Source organism: Erpetoichthys calabaricus, chromosome 5, assembly GCF_900747795.2.
Source record: "Erpetoichthys calabaricus chromosome 5, fErpCal1.3, whole genome shotgun sequence".
In the NCBI taxonomy this organism is placed as follows: domain Eukaryota; kingdom Metazoa; phylum Chordata; class Cladistia; order Polypteriformes; family Polypteridae; genus Erpetoichthys; species Erpetoichthys calabaricus.
The window spans coordinates 6,263,411-6,282,642 of NC_041398.2; the positions used below are offsets into that span (position 1 = coordinate 6,263,411).

The window sequence follows — 19,232 nt, forward strand, 5'->3', positions numbered from 1 at the left end:
GACAGCTGACATTACCAAAATTCCATATGAGAGGTTAGCTGGCATAGATGGTGAGTTTAATGCTGAAAGAGAAAAATGTCATCTTCGTCAGCTTCTGCATCATGAATATGCTAGATCCATTTATGGTTCTACAGTCTCAAGAGTAAGCAAAAGATCCAGCAACAATTCTGCAACTTCATGCATGGCAGCAAAACGGGCAGATGCTGCAGCAGAGTTAGCAGCAAAGGAGGCTGAATTTACAGTTATGATGGAAGAAAAAAGACAGCAAGAAAGAATAGAAGAAAACCAAAGAAGGGAGCTCGAGACTCACAAGTGTGAATTGGAGCGACTGAAAGCTTTAAAGGGTTTGAGAGCAGCACGTACTAGGCTAGAAGTTTACAACCATGAGGCTGCAATGGAGGCCAGCATCCTGCCGATTGACTACAGCATAACAGAACAAAGACACATTCCTGCATCAGTCACCTGTCAGTCCTTCAATGAAGAAACATCTCCTCATGAAAACACAAACTCATTTGTGCAGGCGTTACAAAACAGCATAACACTGAATAGGCTTCCAGTGCCAGAGCCATCTATTTTCAGTGGAGATCCACTTCACTTTATTGAGTGGAAGGCCTCCTTTGTATCGCTTATTGATGGAAAGAACGTTTCTTCAGCTCATAAGCTTTACTATCTCAAGAAATATATAGCTGGTCCAGCTCATAAGATCCTAGATGGAATATTTTACAGAAGTGATGATGAAGCTTATCAGGATGCTTGGAACAAGCTAAACCATCGTTATGGTCAGCCATTTGTCATTCAGAGAGCATTTAGAGAAAAACTGGCAAACTGGCCAAAGATCCAATCGAAAGATGCTATTGGACTTAGGGATTATTCAGACTTTTAAATGCATGTCAGGATGCGATGCCTCATGTTAAGGGTCTTCAGATATTGAATGACTGTGAAGAAAATCGGAAACTTGTACAGAAACTACCTGATTGGGTAGCATCTCAGTGGAATCATCAGGTTACAACTCCCAGGTTTATATTGAGCTTCCTTCTGCACACACTAAAGAGTGTATACCATTAAACCGTTCCCACATTCCTAAATGTGAAACAGCACAACAGTGGAATCATTTGTCAGAAATTGCAAATGAAATCCCACCACTGCAAGACTGTGAAGCTGGGCTTCTTATAGGCTATAACTGCGCAAGAGCATTAATGCCTAGGCAGGTAATTGAGGGTGAAAATGAAGAGCCTTATGCAGTGTGCACCGACTTAGGATGGAGTATTGTAGGGCCCTCATCACCACATATGGATTCATCTAACAATATATGTCTATGCTATATAGTCACAGTTAAAGAGCTCCCCCTGATGACACCTGCAAATGCAATTCATGTTTTGGAATCAGATTTCAAAGACACCAATGAGGAGGAAAAAAAGGTCTCTCAAGATGACATCCTTTTTCTGAGAAAATTGCAAGAAGGCATTAAGAAAAACAGCCTTAACCACTATGAAATGCCCCTACCATTCAAGAAGAGACCCAGTCTACCAAACAACAAGTCACTTGCAATTATTCGGCTTGATCATCTGAAGAGGAAATTACAAAGAAATGATATGTACAAGGAACACTATGTGAGTTTCATGGAAGACATCATAGAAAAGGGTGATGTAGAAGAAGTTAAAGATGAAGGCAATGAAGGTGAGACTTGGTACATTCCTCATCATGGCATTTATCATCCTAAGAAGCCAAACAAATTGCGTGTTGTGTTTGATTGCTCTGCCAAATATAAAGGAACCTGTCTCATTGACCATCTTCTCACTGGGCCTGATCTAACGAACAGTTTGGTTGGAGTCCTTATTCGATTTTGTCAGCACGGTGTTACTCTTTTGTGTGATGTAGAAAAGATGTTTCATCAATTTCATGTATGTGAGCCTGACAGGAATTATTTGCACTTCCTTTGGTGGAAGAAAGGAAATCTGCACACAGACCCTCAAAAGTTTCGAATGAAAGTACATTTGTTTGGTGCCGCTTCTTCTCCTGGATGTGCAAACTATGGGCTGAAACATTTAGCAAAAATGAACAGTGTTCTATATCCTCTAAGCTCCCAATTCATCCTAAGAAATTTTTATGTGGATGATGGAATTACAAGTGTTAACAGTACATAACAGGGCATTAAGCTTGCAAGGGAGACTCAAGAACTTTGTGCCAAAGGTGGTCTCCGGCTACACACGTTTGTTTCAAACAACACAACTGTCCTAGACAGCATACCATCCTCTGAGCGTGCAATTGATGTAAAAAATTTCAGTCTTGCATTTGATGACTTGCCAATAGAAAGAGCTTTAGGAATCCAGTGGCATATTGAATCAGACTGTTTTAAATTTAATTTCAGTCTCAAGGGTCAGCCTGCAACTCGTCGGGGAATTCTTTCCACTATTGCCTCTTTGTACGATCCTTTAGGATTTGTAGCTCCGTTTGTTTTTAATGGTAAAAGTGTTCTCCAAGAGATGTGTAGAAGGTGCATAATCTGGGATGACACTGCATGACGAGCTTCAGCCACGGTGGGAGCTTTGGAAGAATGATCTAATTAATTTGAACCATGTAAGCATCCCTTGTAGTTATGTACCTGCCAGCTTTGGAAAGGTTGTACAGGTCGAGCTTCATCATTTTTCGGATGCTAGCATTTGTGGATATGGACAGAGCTCATATTAGAGATTTAAGAATGAAATTGGAAATGTTCATTGCACCCTCGTTATGGGAAAGTCACGTGTCTCTCCTACAAAGGTTACAACTATTCCCAGGTTAGAATTGATGGCTGCAGTGATCTCAGTTAAGATCAGTAGTCTCTTGAAGAATGAATTTGAGTATTCTGATATTGATGAGTTCTTCTGGACCGACTCTATGGTAGTTTTGGGATATATTAACAATGAGGCACGCAGATTCCACACATTTGTGGCAAATAGAGTACAGAGGATTCATCTTAGCACAACTACCCAACAATGGAGATATGTCCCAACTACTGAAAACCCTGCTGACCATGCTTCTAGAGGTCTTACTGTTTGTGAACTGCTTTCGTCAAACTGGTTTACAGGGCCCAAATTTCTTTGGGAAAGAGAATTACCTTCACACTCAGATATGATCCCAGAGCTTTCAATTGGAGATCCTGAGGTCAGAGTATCACAAGTGCTAACCACAACAGCCACAGAGCAAAAGAGCCTCATAGATCGTCTGATCAGTTTTTCATCCTGGTCACGTGCTGTCCAAGCTGTTGCACGCATTCTTAGAAGAATTCAAAAGGATAAATCAGATGGAATTTCCACAGTAACAGAAAGACAGAATGCAAAGTCTTATAATAAAAACACTGCAGAAACAAGTTTATGGAAATGAGCTAAAGATACTTAAAACAGGAGTTCAACTGTCTTCACATAACAGTCTGTTTTCTCTTGATGCCTTTATAGATAAAGATAGTGTGCTCAAAGTGGGAGGAAGACTTAGTAGCTCTTCTCTTCCAGATTCGCTGAAACATCCCCACAGTTCTGCCCAAGAATCATCACATCACAACTTTGAAAATTGGTCATTGTCATGAAAGGATCAAGCATCAAGGGAAAGGTCTTACAATTAATGAAATCAGATCAAATGGTTTCTGGATTCCTTCCATCTGTCGAGTAGTAACACGTCATATTCATCAGTGCATCATCTGTAGGAAGCACATGAGACCCATAGAAGAACAAAGAATGGCCGACTTGCCTCCAGAACGAGTGGATCCTTCACCTCCATTCACATATTGTGGAATGGATTGTTTTGGCCCATTTCTTACTAAAGAAGTTAGAAAGGTAAATAAAAGGTATGGTCTTCTGTTTACATGTTTTTGTTCTCAGGCCATTCATATAGAAATGCTGGATGACATGTCAACAGATGCTTTTATCAATGGGCTCCGCTGCTTTATCGCTATACGTGGTGCAGTTTGCCAAATAAAGTCAGATCAAGGAAGCAACTTTCTTGGAGCAAACAATGAGCTAAAGGAAGCACTTAAAGAAGTCGATAATGAACGAGTAATGGCCTTTCTTGCTGAGAGACAGTGTGATTTTAACATGAATGCGCCATACTCAAGCCACTCTCTCACTTTCTTCTGGAAGATTAGATGACTCTTCTCTGCAAACATTCTTATATGAGGCAATGTCAATTGTAAACAGCCATCCCCTTACCACTGACAACCTTAATGACCCAAGTAGTCTTGAACCACTTACCCCTAATCACCTTTTGACTCTAAAATCTACTGCTGCCGTGCCTCCTCCAGGAAAGTTTGTTAAAGAGGACATGTATGCAAGAAAAAGATGACGACATGTTCAATATCTTGCACAGCAAATTTTGGAGCAGATGGCGAAAGGAATATATTTTTAACATTGCTCTCAGACAGCGCTGGCACATACCAAGAAGAAATTTGCAAATAGGTGACATAGTAACAATGAAAGAAGATGATCTGCCTAGAACTGAATGGCGTTTAGGTAGAATAGTAGAGACCAAAACTGACAAAGATGGACTTGTAAGGAGGGTCAAAATCTACCTTGGAGACTGGAAGCTAGGTAAAAAAGGAGAACGGCTTAGCAAACCATCAGTAGTTGAACGCCCTATTCAGAAGCTGGTCCTTTTGCTGGAGACTGGCAAAGATCTATTCCACAACTCTTTCCACAACTTGACCTTTACCTCTTCAATTAGTTTGCTATTTCATTGAGCTTGTTGTTTAAAATGCTGTTATCAATCGGCTGTCAGTGTTGAAATCATTATATTTAAATCTTTAATGATTTGGTGGGAGTGTAAAGGACACATGATGCTTCAGCAGGGCTTGAATCACAACGTTTGTGTGACTTTTATTTTGATAAGTTATTGGGTGTCTTTGGTTTGCATAATTAATTGTGCAGTTTTTCCGGGAATAGGAAAGGAAAATGGCGTCATATGGGGTTAACAAACAAGCACCTCGCTGAAAAGTGAACAAGGTATTAATTTTTCTGTTATATGTAAAACAAAGGTTACGAATGTTTATGTTAAGTTATTTACATGCTTTTTATTTTGTACTTTGCCTTTTATAGCTCTTACGGTGTGTTTATGAAACAAGGTCAGGGAAACGATAATAAACATTCATAGACCATCAGTCCGAGAGTTGACCATCATTCAGCTGGGGTCGCTACACCCAGGGCTCTGTCTTGGGACCTCTTGTATTTATTATTTATCTTCTGCCTCTTGGTCGTATCTTTAGGAAATTTGATATTCACTTTCACTGTTATGCTGACGACCCCCAGCTCTATCTGTCTACTAAGCCTGATTCCACTCTTCCACCTTTTTCCCTCTCTGACTGTCAGCAGGAAGTTAAATCATGGCTGTCTGCTAATTTTCTTAAATTAAATAGTGATAAAACAGAGGTTCTTCTGGTAGGAACTAAATTGTTTGGACATATATGATAATATTTTATTGATTATTGATAATTCTCTAATCTCTTCTTCCTCTCAGGCTAAGAGCTTAGGTGTCATTCTTGATAGCACCTTAAAATTTAAGGCACATATTAATATTATAACTCAGTTGGCACATTTCCATGTCAGCTGTTTACGCCCATCTCTTTAACTACCAGTACTGCTATTCTTGTTCATGTTCTGGTCACATCTCATATTGATTATTGTATGTCTGTCCTCTCTGGTCTTCCTAACAACCTCCTTTATAACTTCAGTTGGTTCAGAATGCTGCAGCTCATTTTATTACCAGAACACCTTCCATTGAACACATCACTCCAGTCCTTCAGCAGCTTCACTGTCTCCCTGATAAATATTGCATTGATTTTAAGATTCTGCTAATTGCAAGTCATAATCTGGCTGCTCCTTATCATACTGATCTTCTTCACATCTCCATTCCTTCCCATATCCTTAGATCTTCTTCCTCTCTTTATCTTATTATACCTCCTGCTCACCTGACTACCATGACATTTAGAGATTTCAACTGAGTGGCTCCTCGCCTCTGGAACTCTCTGTACAAGATATTTGTGATATCGAATCTCTTCTTATCTTTATATCTCACTTTAAAACACATCTTTTTAAGATGGCTTATTCTGTTTGATATGAATTTTAGCTGATAAATTTAAATTTAATTTTACTATTGTATTTATTCTGGTTTCATTGTAATGTAATATTTTATTAATTTCATATTGTGGCTGTTGCTATTAATGTATTTTGTAAGGTGTCCTTGTGTGCCTTGAAAGGTGTCTATAAATAAATGAATTATTATTATTATTATTATTATTATTATTATTATTATTATTATTATTATTATTATTTCCTGAGTGCCAGGTAAATCTACAAGTGCTTGCTTGAGGAAGAATATTTGTATGAAATGTATTATTAATATTTCACCTGACTAAAGAAGACACCAACTCCTTCATATCTTTAAACACTCCTGTCATGTCACCTCCTCATGTCTCTGTCCTTTAACTGATGACATTCAAATCCTTCAGCATTTCCTCACACCTCAAACCCCACAGCCCAATCTGATCTCTCTTCTTCTTGTCGACTTTCTTTTCTGCTGTTTTCTCATTTCTAACATGCAATATTCCTGATGTGGTCCCACAAGTGTGTTCTACAGGGCAGATTACAGAACTGTGATGAGCACACAAAAGGCTCCCAAGACTTTCTGACAAGTCACACACTTTCTAGTGGCAGACCTTTGATTGTAAGATTATACTAAATAGTGTGTGAAAGTTTTTGGATTTAACTTAATCAACAAAATTTATTGTTTGGGACAAATATACTTCTATCTATCTATCTATCTATCTATCTATCTATCTATCTATCTATCTATCTATCTATCTATCTATCTATCTATCTATCTATCTATCTATCTATCTATCTATCTATCTATCTATCTATCTATCTATCTATCTATCTATCTATCTATCTATCTATCTATCTATCTATCTATCTATCTGTTTTTTTTCTCCTGACAGTTTTATATCTTCTGTTATACAGTGCCTTCCCTGTTTATCTATCTAGTAACTTCTCTGTCTATGCATTATTCAGTGATCTGTCTGACAGTGTATGTCTTACAGAACTTTAAAATAAGAACAGTTATGATGACACTTGTTCATATTAATGGCAGTCTCAATTTTTAATTTTTTTAAAAAGAGCATCCCACATCTATTATACAGTGACTTTCCTATTTATCTGTCTATCTAGTGCCTTTCAGATCTATATGTACTCTAACAGCCTTCTTGCTTTCCTGCAGCATGTGTTGAATAATAAACAGACTGAATCATTTTTCATTTATTTAATCAACATAAATGTCAGATATACACACATACACACATATACTGTATATATATATATATATATATATATATATATATATATATATATATATATATATATATATATATATATATACAGTATAATAAAACTAATATATTACTAATGCTGAGATCTATCTGTCTAGTGCTTTCTCTGTCTGTTTTCTTATATAGTGCCTTTGCTGTCTTCCTATTATACAGTGAATTCCCTGTCTATGTAGTAATAATATTATTATTACTTTTTGGTTTCCCTTTCTGCCTAGTACTGTATATACTGCCTTTCCTATCTATCTGTCTTATATAATGCCTTTCATGTCTGTCTATGTATCTACCTATCTAGTGGCTTCTCTTCCTGTACATTATTTACTGTATGCTCTGTTTTTTCTGACAGTTTTGTATCTGTTATACAGTGCCTTCCATATCTATCTGTCTGTCTAGTGGTTTTCACATCTACATGTACTCTCACTATCTGCTTGCCTTCCTAAAGTATCTGTTGATTAATAAAAAGGCTGTACCATTTTTCATTTAGTAGTGCTTTCTCTGTCTGTTTTTTATACAGTGAACTTCATGTCTATCTATATAGTAATAACAGTAATTTTATTATTATATAGCAGTTTCCCTGTCTGCCTATCATATAGTGCCTTTCTGTCCTATCTATCTATATATCTATCCCCTTAGCTGTTTTTTTATATATCTATTATACAGTGCCTTCCCTGTTTATTTGTATATCTTTGCCTGTCTGTCTGTGTCTTATGGATCTTAAAAATAACAGTTATAAGGACACTTTTTCATGTTAATTGCTGTCTCAATTGTTAAAAAATATTTTAAAAAGAGCATCCCACATGAAAATATAACGATCTCATTAACTGACAGTGAATACCAATTTATAAATTTTATGTCTGTTTGAGGTTAAAAAGAAAAAAAAAATAACACTTTCTCCCCAGCGGGGAATCAAACTCAGGTCTGTGAGGGACAGCAGTCCTGCTGCTCTCTGATTGGCTGAGCAGTCTGTGTCAACTATCCGCGACTGGCCCTTTGACTTCTTGGACGTGCACAAGCTGCCTTGTTCTAATGTTATTTTCTATCAGCTGTGCTATTTGGAGGGCAAGTGAATATGCAGTATTATACTGTCAGTGTACAGGATATCTCGTCACTGTAAGTAGTTTGCACTGTTCAAACATACATGTCACCTACTGTAGGTATCGGCTTCAAAAGCTTTGTTGTGAAAAACTGAGATTTGGAACTTTGTGTTATTTGTGCATCTTTATTTTGTAAAGATATTATTTATTTTTACTCATTTTTTATTTTATTATTTGGAAATAGCATAATTTGCACATTATTTTATATTTCTGTCTGTCTTATTACAACATTTCTAAAAAATAAAACATTTATTTTGATCAAACAGTTACTCAGTACTTGAGTAGTCTTTTCACCAAATACTTTTTACTCTTACTTGAGTAATTTTTTGGATGACTACTTTTTACTTCTACTTGAGTAATATTATTGTGAAGTAACGCTACTCTTACTTGAGTACAATTTTTGGCTACTCTACCCACCTCTGCTTCATATTAATGTTACATTTTATTTCTCCTTGTCCCCTCTTCTCTCCTGATGCAGACTTTGTCACCTCATTGTGTCCTTCCTGATGATGAAGACTCGCTCAGCTTCACTGTCACGGCCAATTTCTCTTCTGATGACCTGCTAAAGGAGCTGTCAGGTCTGAAAAAGCGTCTGGAGAAGATCAGCCAGTGGGACATCCTGCCTTTGACCCCATCAGGTACAGCATCTGGTCATGTTGTGTTCATTGTTAAAGTCCATTAGGAGGACCAGAGTGACAATAACAAGGACAGTGAGATACATGAAGAAGGCCTGTTCATTAAGATTTATCCATTTTCTCTATTAGTAATTTTTTATAGTGCTGTTTACAATGACAAGCTGAGTGATATCACCCTCTCATAGTAAGCTACTGCTTTTATTCAGAGTTCTTGATATTGTGAAGGACGGCCAGTGATCCTACCCAGCCAGGACACCCATAGGATGGAAGGACAGGGGGAGACAGATTGCACAGGGCTTTATCTCCCCCAGGACACTAGATGGCAGTGAGCCGAGGCTCAGATTCCCACATGAGTGCCTGCAGGGCATGCTGGGTATTGTAGTCTCGGAAGACAGTCCTGTTGGGTCCCATGGGGGCCACCACGGGGAGGTGCAGGAATAGGAAATCCCTATGTCATGGGGTTTCCACCTCATATGGAAGTGCTGACAGATCACCTTCAGGGCAGCTAAAATAAAAGGGACTTCCTGCCTCACATCAGGGGGACAGAGTCAGTAGGAAGGAGGACAAATCTTGCAAGATGAATGGAGGAGTCAGTGAGAGACAGAGAGAGAGAGTATTGGTCTTAGTGTACTTGTGGCCATAGTGGTGGGAAACCCTTGTAAAAGAAGTGTTTTCCCACAGTAAAAGACTTTTTGCCTTTTAACCTGTGTCCGTGCCTGTTTGTGTTGGGTGTTTGGGGAGCTGGAGTGCCCCCTACTGTTCACAATATATCTCTTCCTAGCCGCTCATTAAAACAGGCTACTGGTACAATAGTAAGTCCATCTGTTCTGATCATGTTGCACATTTATGGAGCTCTGTTCACTAGACATGCTCGCTATTACTTCCCTCTTACTTTGTGCTCCTTTTGCTGATCAAACATGTTAAGCCTTACAGCCATCAGTTTTTTGTGCTTTTGGTTCCTCTGTTCATTTGACATTGCTGCCCTCTGTTGGACACTCAATGACATTATGCCCTGGCACAGATGTCGGACATTGGACCATTTATTACTTTATATATACAGTGGAGCCTCGGTTCACGACCATAATTCGTTCCAAACCTCTGGTCGTAAACCGATTTGGTCGTGAACCGAAGCAATTTCCCCCATAGGATTGTATGTAAATACAATTAATCCGTTCCAGACCGTTCGAACTGTATGTAAATATATTTTATTATAGCTTTTTAAGCACAAATATAGTTAATTACACAATAGAATGCACAGTGTAATAGTAAACTAATGTAAAAACATTGAATAACACTGACACAAACACCCAGGCTCCTTGCTCAGCTGCACACGCAGGCTCTCTCTCACTCTCTCCCCAGCACGTGAGCCCCCCTCCCCCCTCTCCTCTCAGCTGCACTCGCAGGCTCTCACTCTCTTTCTGTCAGCAGCATGTGAGCCCCCCCAACCTCTCTCTGTAACAATGCAGCAGTTCCCGCTATAGCCTTGCAATCCGATCACCGTATAAACACTTTTTAAATGAGTTTTAAGAACAGGGAAAAAATGAACATTTGAACAAATCCAAACTTTATTTAAAAGCCAACCAAGAAAGTAACATTACAGGGGTTCAAGCTAATAGCATTACAACCCGATCGCTGTAAACACACTTTTTAAATGAGTTTTAAGCACAGGGGGAAAAAAGGAACATTTGAAAAAATAAAAAAGAGAAAAGTAATATTGCAACACTTCTCATAATTAAGTCTCAATAATTCTCACCACTCTTCACTTGCTTAGAAGCCATGGTTAACTGCAAAAGCACACAAAATACTGTAGAGCACAAAGAGTTCACAGGTAAAGCACGCACGTCTGACTGAGAACAATGAACAGGGAGAGGCTGAACATGTGCTTAAATACAGTAATCGGCGCGTACGAACTGGAAGGGAAATGAAATAAAGCACAAAGAGTTCACAGCGAAAGCACGCATGCATGGAGAACAATGCAACACGTGCGGCGCACAAACCGAAAGGGAAACTGGCTTGTTCGTATACCGAGTGTGTGGTCGTGAACCGAGGCAAAAGTTTGGCAAACTTTTTGGTTGTAAACCGAGTTGTACGTGTACCGAGACATTCGTGAAACGAGGTTCCACTGTATAGAGGATGCTTTTTCTATTTACTCCCTTAAAAGCTGCTTCTTCTTTTGACATTGTGATTTTTTTCATGTGTTCTGCGTAACAACCAACATAAAATAAGGAACAAGAAGTTGTGTTAAACTAGCAGGGCCAGCTCAGCTTAGAAATGAAGACAGAAAGGAAAATAAAACTGAACTGGGATCAACTTCAGTGCTTTGTGATATCATGAAGTCTGAAGGAGCTTCTGCTGTCTTCTCTGTCCTTTACATTCTCTCAGATGGGCTCCTCTTTAAACGTTCACAGTAAGCCATTGTCAGCCGTTCTTCCACAGACTCGTGTGTGTAATGTGTATTGTGTCGTATACGCAGATTGCTGATATTTAAAAAAGTGGTTTATAGATCAAATTGTTTTGGTTTTGATATTTTGGTGGTACAGTTTAATAAATCAGAGGACAGCATTAGGACCCTGTCCACTTCAGGACCACCTGAACACTCCACACCTGAACACTCCACTGAGTGCACATAACAAGTCCACAGCGAAAACACAATAACAGACTTTACTTTAATTATAAATGTAATAATGTTTATACACACAGATACAGTTGAAGTAAGACGTTTCCATCCACTTCAGGTGAATTCTTTAAAACTCACTTTATAATCGCACCACCTATTTTATACTAATAAATTACGAGCATTTAAGACATCTACTCTGTGCAGGGCAGAAGTAATTTCTTCCACCAGTGTTCACAGACCTCCGAGTATTTCACTTTTATTGACCACATCACAGTTCCAGTGGGTCACAAGTTTACATACACTTTGTTATCTGTGCCTTTAAACTGCTTGGAAAATTCCAGAAAATGATGTCAAGCCTTTAGGTAATTAGACAATGAGCTTCTGAGAGCCAATCAGCCTCACAGGATCCAAAATGTGGATGGATGTTAAGGCCAACCATCAAACTCAGTGCCTCTTTACTTGACATGATGGGAAAAATCAAAAGAAATCAACCAAGAGCTCAGAAACTAAATTGTGAACTTCCACAAATGTGGTTCATCCTTGGGCACAATTTCCAAATGCCTGAAGGTTCCACGTTCATCTTTACAAACAATAATACATAAGTATAAGCACCATGGGACCACCCAGCCATCACACCGCTCAGGAAGGAGACACATTGCGTCTTCTAGAGAAGAACGTACTTTGGCACAAAAAGTGCAAATCAATCAACAACAGCAGAGGACCTCATGAAGATGCTGGAGGATACAGGTAGATGAGTATCAATATCCACAGTAAAACAAGTCCAACATCGACATCACCTGAAAGGCTGCTTAAGCAGGAAGAAGCCACTGCTCCAAAGTCACCATCAAAAAGCCAGACTGCAATTTGCAATGGCACATAGGGACAAAGTTTTGACCTTCTGGAGAAATGTCCTCTGGTCTAGTGAATCCAAATCCAACTGTTTGGCCAGAATGACCATCGTGATGTTTGGAGGACAAAGGGTGAGGCTGGTAAGCCAAAGAACACCATCTCAACTATCAAGCATGGGGATGGGAATGTAATTTTGTGTGGCCTGCAAAAGGGACTGGCACACTTCACAAAATAGATGGCATCATGAGGAAGAACAATGATGAATATACACTGCAGCAACATCTCAAGAGCTCAGCAAGGAAGGATGAGGTCGAGGTATAGGAGTGAACATCACAAAGCCCTGACCTTAATCTGACTGAAATGAAAAAGCGTATGTGAGCAAAGAGGCCTACGAACCTGTTCCAGTGACACCAGTCCTGTCTGCAAGAATGGGACGAAACTTCAGAACCTTATTGTAAGAAGCTTGTGGAAGGCAACAGGAAACAATTGGCTCAATTTAAACAATTTAAAAGGCAACATGACCAAATATGAACAAAGTGTTAGTGGACTTGTGCCCGACTAGAACTTTGATACGGTCAATAAAAAGTGAAATACTCAGAAGACAGTGGAGGAAAAAATGAATTCTGCCCTGCACAGAGCAGACGTCTTTAATGATAGGCTAAATTTATCGTTTGTTAGTACAAAGTATACTGTGTCTCATCAAAGAATCCTTAGGTACCGCTGGTCTGACTGTGAATGAGGCACATGACCTGCATTGTGAGGGAACGTCAGTTATGGGACTACAGCCATGTGGCGTGATTACCTGAGGGTGACCCTCATTGTTGAGGACCCAAGTGGCTGGACCAGGACAAGGGGGCACCCATGTAACACCTAGCTGTGGCAGACAGAGGGTCATTTCTGGAGGTTGGGACTGGACTGCATGTTTGCCTGGGGGACTGCCAGTGAGGATCTCAAGCTGTTGTATCGTGTGGTGGGTGTGGCAATGGGCTGCACCAGTGCATGCCCCCCAAACCTGACCTGACTTGACCTGACTTAGTACAAAATCTGGGGAGGTTTATAAAGTGCTGTGCAGATTTGTTTAAACACACAGTAAGATAAAGCAATTCTGCACTGATGAACATAAATGGAACCTAAAAATGTCTGTCATGAACAGAACTGCTGAGCTGTGGCCAACTGGTAGCACAGGAGAGGAAAACAGAAAGTGAGGTGACGAGGGTTAACAGGTCAGACGTGTGTGCGCCCAACTGCACCGACACTGTTTACTATCTGGAAGAAAGTCTGAGATCTAATGATGGATTGGACTGGGCAGACTGAGCTCGGTCAGTTTCTTATCATGGAGCTCTGAGATGTTGGTATCTAAAGCAGAGGTCAAGTCCACAGAGAAGACCCTCATATGTGTCTGTGGCTCATCAAAATGTTAATAAATAAAACTCACTTCATCATCCACACACCGGTGGGCTCAGTACACAAACTTGATCTGCATGTCTGATTGTTTTATTCAACTGCACTGCGTTCGTAATAAGTGTCTAAGAATGTAACATTATAAAACACCATCTTAACATTCTCCATTCTTCTCTTTTCTTTGTGTTTTCAGGTCGTGAAGCTCCAATCTTCACCCTACGGCCTCCTGAACCTCAGAGCAGAGAGGAGTTTTTACAATGTGAGTCTGTCAATTCATGGAGTTTATCATAATTTCACTTTTAATATCTCAGGCCAGGCTTATGATATGAAAGCATTATGTGAGTGTGGTGGGACTGATGAGATGAAAGTGATGGGGGTCCTATGATTGGTGCATTATGGGATATTGAGATTCAGCACAGGGAGGCACCAAAACAGTTTGTTGGACTTGAGTCTCTTAAGTGTCAAGTGACCTCACAGAAAATAAAAATGAAATCCTGCCGACTACGTCAGGTCCTCCTGTCACTCCAGTCCTACCTCCATTGTTCTTTTTCCTTTGTCTCATTTTTTTCATTTCACTTTCTGCTGTGTTCCTTTTCTCTTTTCTTCATTCTGTTTCTGTTTCTATTTCAGTTGTTCCCTTACAATATTGATAAGAATTATTTATTTAGGCAGCACAAGTCACACAATGAAATCAGCTAAGTGTGCTTCACATAAAAACACAATGTCCACTCCATTAATATCTACATATACAGTCTATGTGTGTAAAGATGAAGACAAAAGGACTGTTTTATAAAAGAATCCCAGCTTCTCTGTGAAATAAGTTAACGCTGACGAAAGTACTTGGACATTCTGTTCTCCATAGAGTAGACACTTTGATTTTGATTCATAACTTAACATATTGTAAGAATAAAACTAAATGAAAATAACAAAATAAAATATTGGGAGACCTTAGATGTTTAAAGACATCACTGGATGAGAATTGACCATCTAATGAGAATCTCAGGGGTCTTCACTCATTAAAGTCCTCACTTAGCTGTGATGTGCCACTGTGTAACTCACACTGAATAAGGACAAGAGAAGAACAGGAAAGGACGAAGGTCACTGCCAAGTGTGGTCAAAGTGAAGAATACAAGACCACTTCCAAAGAGCTTCATGTTTCTGTGGCCACAGCAGCTAACATCAAAAAGTTTAAGGTCCATGGGACTGCAGCCAAACTCACTGGATGTCACTACAAATAAAAAATGGACCCCTTATTGAGCAGAAGGACAGTTTAAGAGGTGAAGAACAAACAAGGCAGACATCAGGACAGACTCAGGGTGACCACCACGATCAAAGTACAACAGCGTCAAGTAGCACCGTCAATCACTTACTGAATGAAAAGAGGCTTCATGGTCGAAGACCCAACTTCTGAAAGACAGCTTTTGCGTCTCATCAGCGCAGCTCCTGATTGGCTCTTGTTAATTGTCTGTGTTGTGCTCCGCCCCCAGTCCCGTTACACACTCCCAGATTTCCTCACTTGTTTTCTTTTCTCTCCTTTCAGACTTCTGTCCCCTCACAATGGACATCAACACGACACACAGAGACCTCCGTCTGTCAGAAGGGAACAAGAAGGTGACATGTGAGGGGACAGTGACTGAATATCCTGATCATCCTGACAGATTTGCCTACTGGGCCCAAGTTCTGTGCAGAGAGGCTTTGATTGGGACTCGCTGTTACTGGGAGATGGAGTGCAGTGGACACAACATGGCGATTGGAGTCACATATAAAGGACTGAACAGGAAAGGACAGGGTGTGGAGTGCATCGTTGGAAACAACGACAAGTCCTGGAGTTTGTGGTGTTTTAATTCTCAGTACTCTGCACTTCACAATTACAAGCAGACTGTAATTAGCGCCCCCTACATCCCCAGAATAGGTGTGTATCTGGACTGGCCAGCTGGCTCTCTGTCATTTTATAGCGTCTCACACACAATGACCCTCCTGCACAGGTTCAACACCTCCTTCACTGAGCCCCTCTATCCAGGGTTTTGTCTTGATCTTCACTGCAGTGTAACAATCAGCCATCTGACACTATGTGACCACTGACCAGTACCCTCCACCAGTCACTTGATGTCCCCACAAGCTCAGGTCCTCTTTATGTTTGTAGTTTTACATCAAAATTAAATTTACAGGATTGGTGATTTGGGGGGCAGCACCTTTGTGATTGCATTTGTGGATGAGAATGAGGGGCAAGTGCGACTGTCAGGGTCTCCATTATTACTGGGTTTGAGTAGCCAATCAGGTGTGTGTGTCATAATGAGGGGTGGTGACACCTCAGACCTACAAATACCAGTCTGACCAGCAGGGGTCACTGTTGATTCACAGCCACATGTCCTTCAGGCTGACACCCCAACAACTACTGAGGCCTAAAAGTGTCACTGAATGTCACCTGTTAAGTAGGACAAACGTGTGGTCCTGCTGGATCAGCACAACTGAAAGGCGCTATACAGATTCAGTATGGAGAGCTCTTGAATAGTGACTATATGTAGGAGCAGAGAGTGACAGATGGGACTGGAGTGTTGTCCACTCACCAGACATTTTGTGACCCTCCATTGGTCACTCAAAGGGTCTTTCACTTCAGAATGAATTCACTGTGAATGTCTGAAGACGAGGACTCACCGGTCAGTCAGATGTCGGCCATACTGACAGAGTTTGGTGTTTAGTTGATGTCACATTAAACTTTAAAGTGCACCTCCTCCTTGTCCCCAGATTTGTCACTCTTGGTACCCTGAAAGCTCCAACATCATCAAAAAATTAATTCTTGGTCAGTTGGCACACACTTGACATGGGTGCACATGTGTGGCTTTGCAGTGGACTGGCACCCCGTCCAGAGTTGGCCCACCTTGTCCACAAACCTGAAATTGAAAAGCAGATAAGAAAGACAACGAATGGACAGAAGGGGTCACTGATTGGTCAGTCGTCACACTACTGCCTCTTGTGGCCACTCAAATTTTACACAGCAATTTATACAAAAAGGAAATCTAAAAGATAAAAGCAGAAAGCATTCAGTGAAATCCTGAGCAGTGAAACATGAAAGGAGAGAATGAGAAACAATCAGAGAGTCAGACGAATGGAGACTTTAATAGGAGGACTGAGGGGTGGGACTGGAGTGCAGTGGCGCCCTCTAGTGGACACCCGCCATATTACACACATGGGAAAGGTCAGCAGGGAACAACAACAACAACGTTTATTTATATAGCACATTTTCATACAAAAAGTAGCTCAAAGTGCTTTACATAATGAAGAAAAGAAAAATAAAAGACAATATAAGAAACTAAAATAAGACAACATTAGTTAACATAGAAAAGGAGTAAGGTCCGATGGCCAGGGTGGACAGAAAAAACAAACAAAAAAAAACTCCAGAAGGCTGGAGAAAAAAATAAAATCTGTAGGCGTTCCAGGCCACGGGAGAAAAGAATACAGTGCAGTGTAAAAGAAATAAGAATAAAGTAAAACACAAGAATAAAACACCTGAAATAAAGAACTTTAAATATTATATCTAAAACTAATTAAGATTTAAATGAATTAAGAGCAAAATAAGGGTGACACGATCACACAGTCACATGACCTTCAGAGCTGACAGCTGAGCTGATTCTTCTGTAGCCAAACTGCCCCCTCTAGTGGCCACTCTCAATATTAAATGAATGGCAAGGCTGAGGAGGAGGAAAGATTTGGGTTTGATCAAATGGATATTTAGTGCAGATTTCTTAATATTGTCATTACCTTTAAGGACAGTGCAGCTTTTTTAGGTTATGTAAGATTCTCTATGGGAAAAGAACATTTATTTTAGTTAAGCTTTTTAATTATCGTTATGTATTAACAAAATACAAATCTAATAATTGTATACATTTTGTATAATAAACTCCCAATGGTGTTTGGTGAATAAACAATAAGGATGACTGACATTTGTCAAATCTGCTCATCTGTGACCTTCTGACTTGTCGACACCTCTGGTCACATCTCCTGTGTTGTCTGATCTGAAGATATAACACTCTGTATTGATGATCCATTTCTTAATAGCACTGGAAAAGTCAGAATCCATCCATCCATCCATCCATCCATCCATCCATCCATCCATCCATCCATCCATTCTCTTCCACTTATCTGAGGTCGGATCACGGGGGCAGCAGCTTGAGCAGAGATGCCCAGACTTCCCTCTCCCCGGCCACTTCTTCTAGCTCTTCCGGGAGAATCCCAAGGCGTTCCCAGGCCAGCCAAGAGACATAGTCCATCCAGCATGTCCTGGGTCTTTCCCGGGGCCTCCTCCCGGTTAGACATGCCCGGAACACCTCACCAGTGAGGCGTCCAGGAGGCATCCTGATCAGATGCCCGAGCCACCTCATCTGACTCCTCTCGATGCGGAGGAGCAGCGGCTCTACTCTGAGCTCCTCCCGGATGACTGAGCTTCTCACCCTATCTTTAAGGGAAAGCCCAGACACCCTGCGGAGGTAACTCATTTCAGCCGCTTGTATTCGCGATCTCGTTCTTTCGGTCACTACCCATAGCTCATGACCATAGAGGAGGGTAGGAACATAGATCGACTGGTAAATTGAGAGCTTTGCCTTGCGGCTCAGCTCCTTTTTCACCACGACAGACCGACGCAGAGCCCGCATCACTGTGGACGCCGCACCAATCCGCCTGTCGATCTCACGCTCCATTCTTCCCTCACTCGTGAACAAGACCCCAAGATACTTGAACTCCTCCATTTGAGGCAGGATCTCACTCCCAACCCTGAGAGGGCACTCCACCCTTTTCCGGCTGAAGACCATGGTCTCAGATTTGGATGTGCTCATTCATATCCTAGCCGCTTCACACTCAGCTGCGAACTGATCCAGAGAGAGCTGAAGATCATGGCCTGATGAAGCAAACAGGACAACATCATCTGCAAATAGCAGTGACCATAATCCTGAGTCCACCAAACTGGACCTCTTAACGCCCTGGCTGCGCCTAGAAATTCTGTCCATAAAAGTTATGAACAGAATCGGTGACAAAGGGCAGCCCTGGCGGAGTCCAACTCTCACTGGAAATGGGTTTGACTTACTGCCTGCAATGCGGACCAAGCTTTGACACCGGTTGTACAGGGACCGAACAGCCCTTATCAGGGGGTCTGGTACCCCATACTCTCGGAGTAACCCCCACAGGATTCCCTGAGGGACATGGTCGAACGCCTTTTCCAAGTCCACAAAACACATGTATACTGGTTGGGCAAACTCCCATGCACCATCCAGGACCCTGCTAAGGGTGTAGAGCTGGTC

At 40.8% G+C, this 19,232-nt stretch overlaps 5 protein-coding genes across 15 annotated transcripts in view; 3 read left to right on the top strand and 2 right to left on the bottom strand.

Annotated features, from left to right (window-relative positions):
- Positions 1 to 19,232, top strand: part of LOC114652512 (tripartite motif-containing protein 16-like) — a 979,029-nt gene that overhangs the window by 752,316 nt on the left and 207,481 nt on the right. The window lies entirely within an intron of this gene.
- The window catches only part of LOC114641503 (tripartite motif-containing protein 16-like), a 1,283,323-nt gene that overhangs the window by 595,686 nt on the left and 668,405 nt on the right, over positions 1 to 19,232 (bottom strand). The window lies entirely within an intron of this gene.
- Positions 1 to 19,232, bottom strand: part of LOC114652539 (tripartite motif-containing protein 16-like) — an 837,738-nt gene that overhangs the window by 269,823 nt on the left and 548,683 nt on the right. The gene's annotated exons all lie outside the window — the stretch shown is intronic.
- The window catches only part of LOC114652524 (tripartite motif-containing protein 16-like), a 538,688-nt gene that overhangs the window by 135,886 nt on the left and 383,570 nt on the right, over positions 1 to 19,232 (top strand). The window lies entirely within an intron of this gene.
- The window catches only part of LOC114652414 (tripartite motif-containing protein 16-like), a 1,097,043-nt gene that overhangs the window by 12,246 nt on the left and 1,065,565 nt on the right, over positions 1 to 19,232 (top strand). Inside the window, exons 4-5 of the mRNA XM_051927927.1 lie at positions 8,918 to 9,077; positions 14,135 to 14,200. Coding sequence (XP_051783887.1) covers positions 8,918 to 9,077; positions 14,135 to 14,200 — 226 coding nt within the window. The remainder of the gene's footprint in view (positions 1 to 8,917; positions 9,078 to 14,134; positions 14,201 to 19,232) is intronic.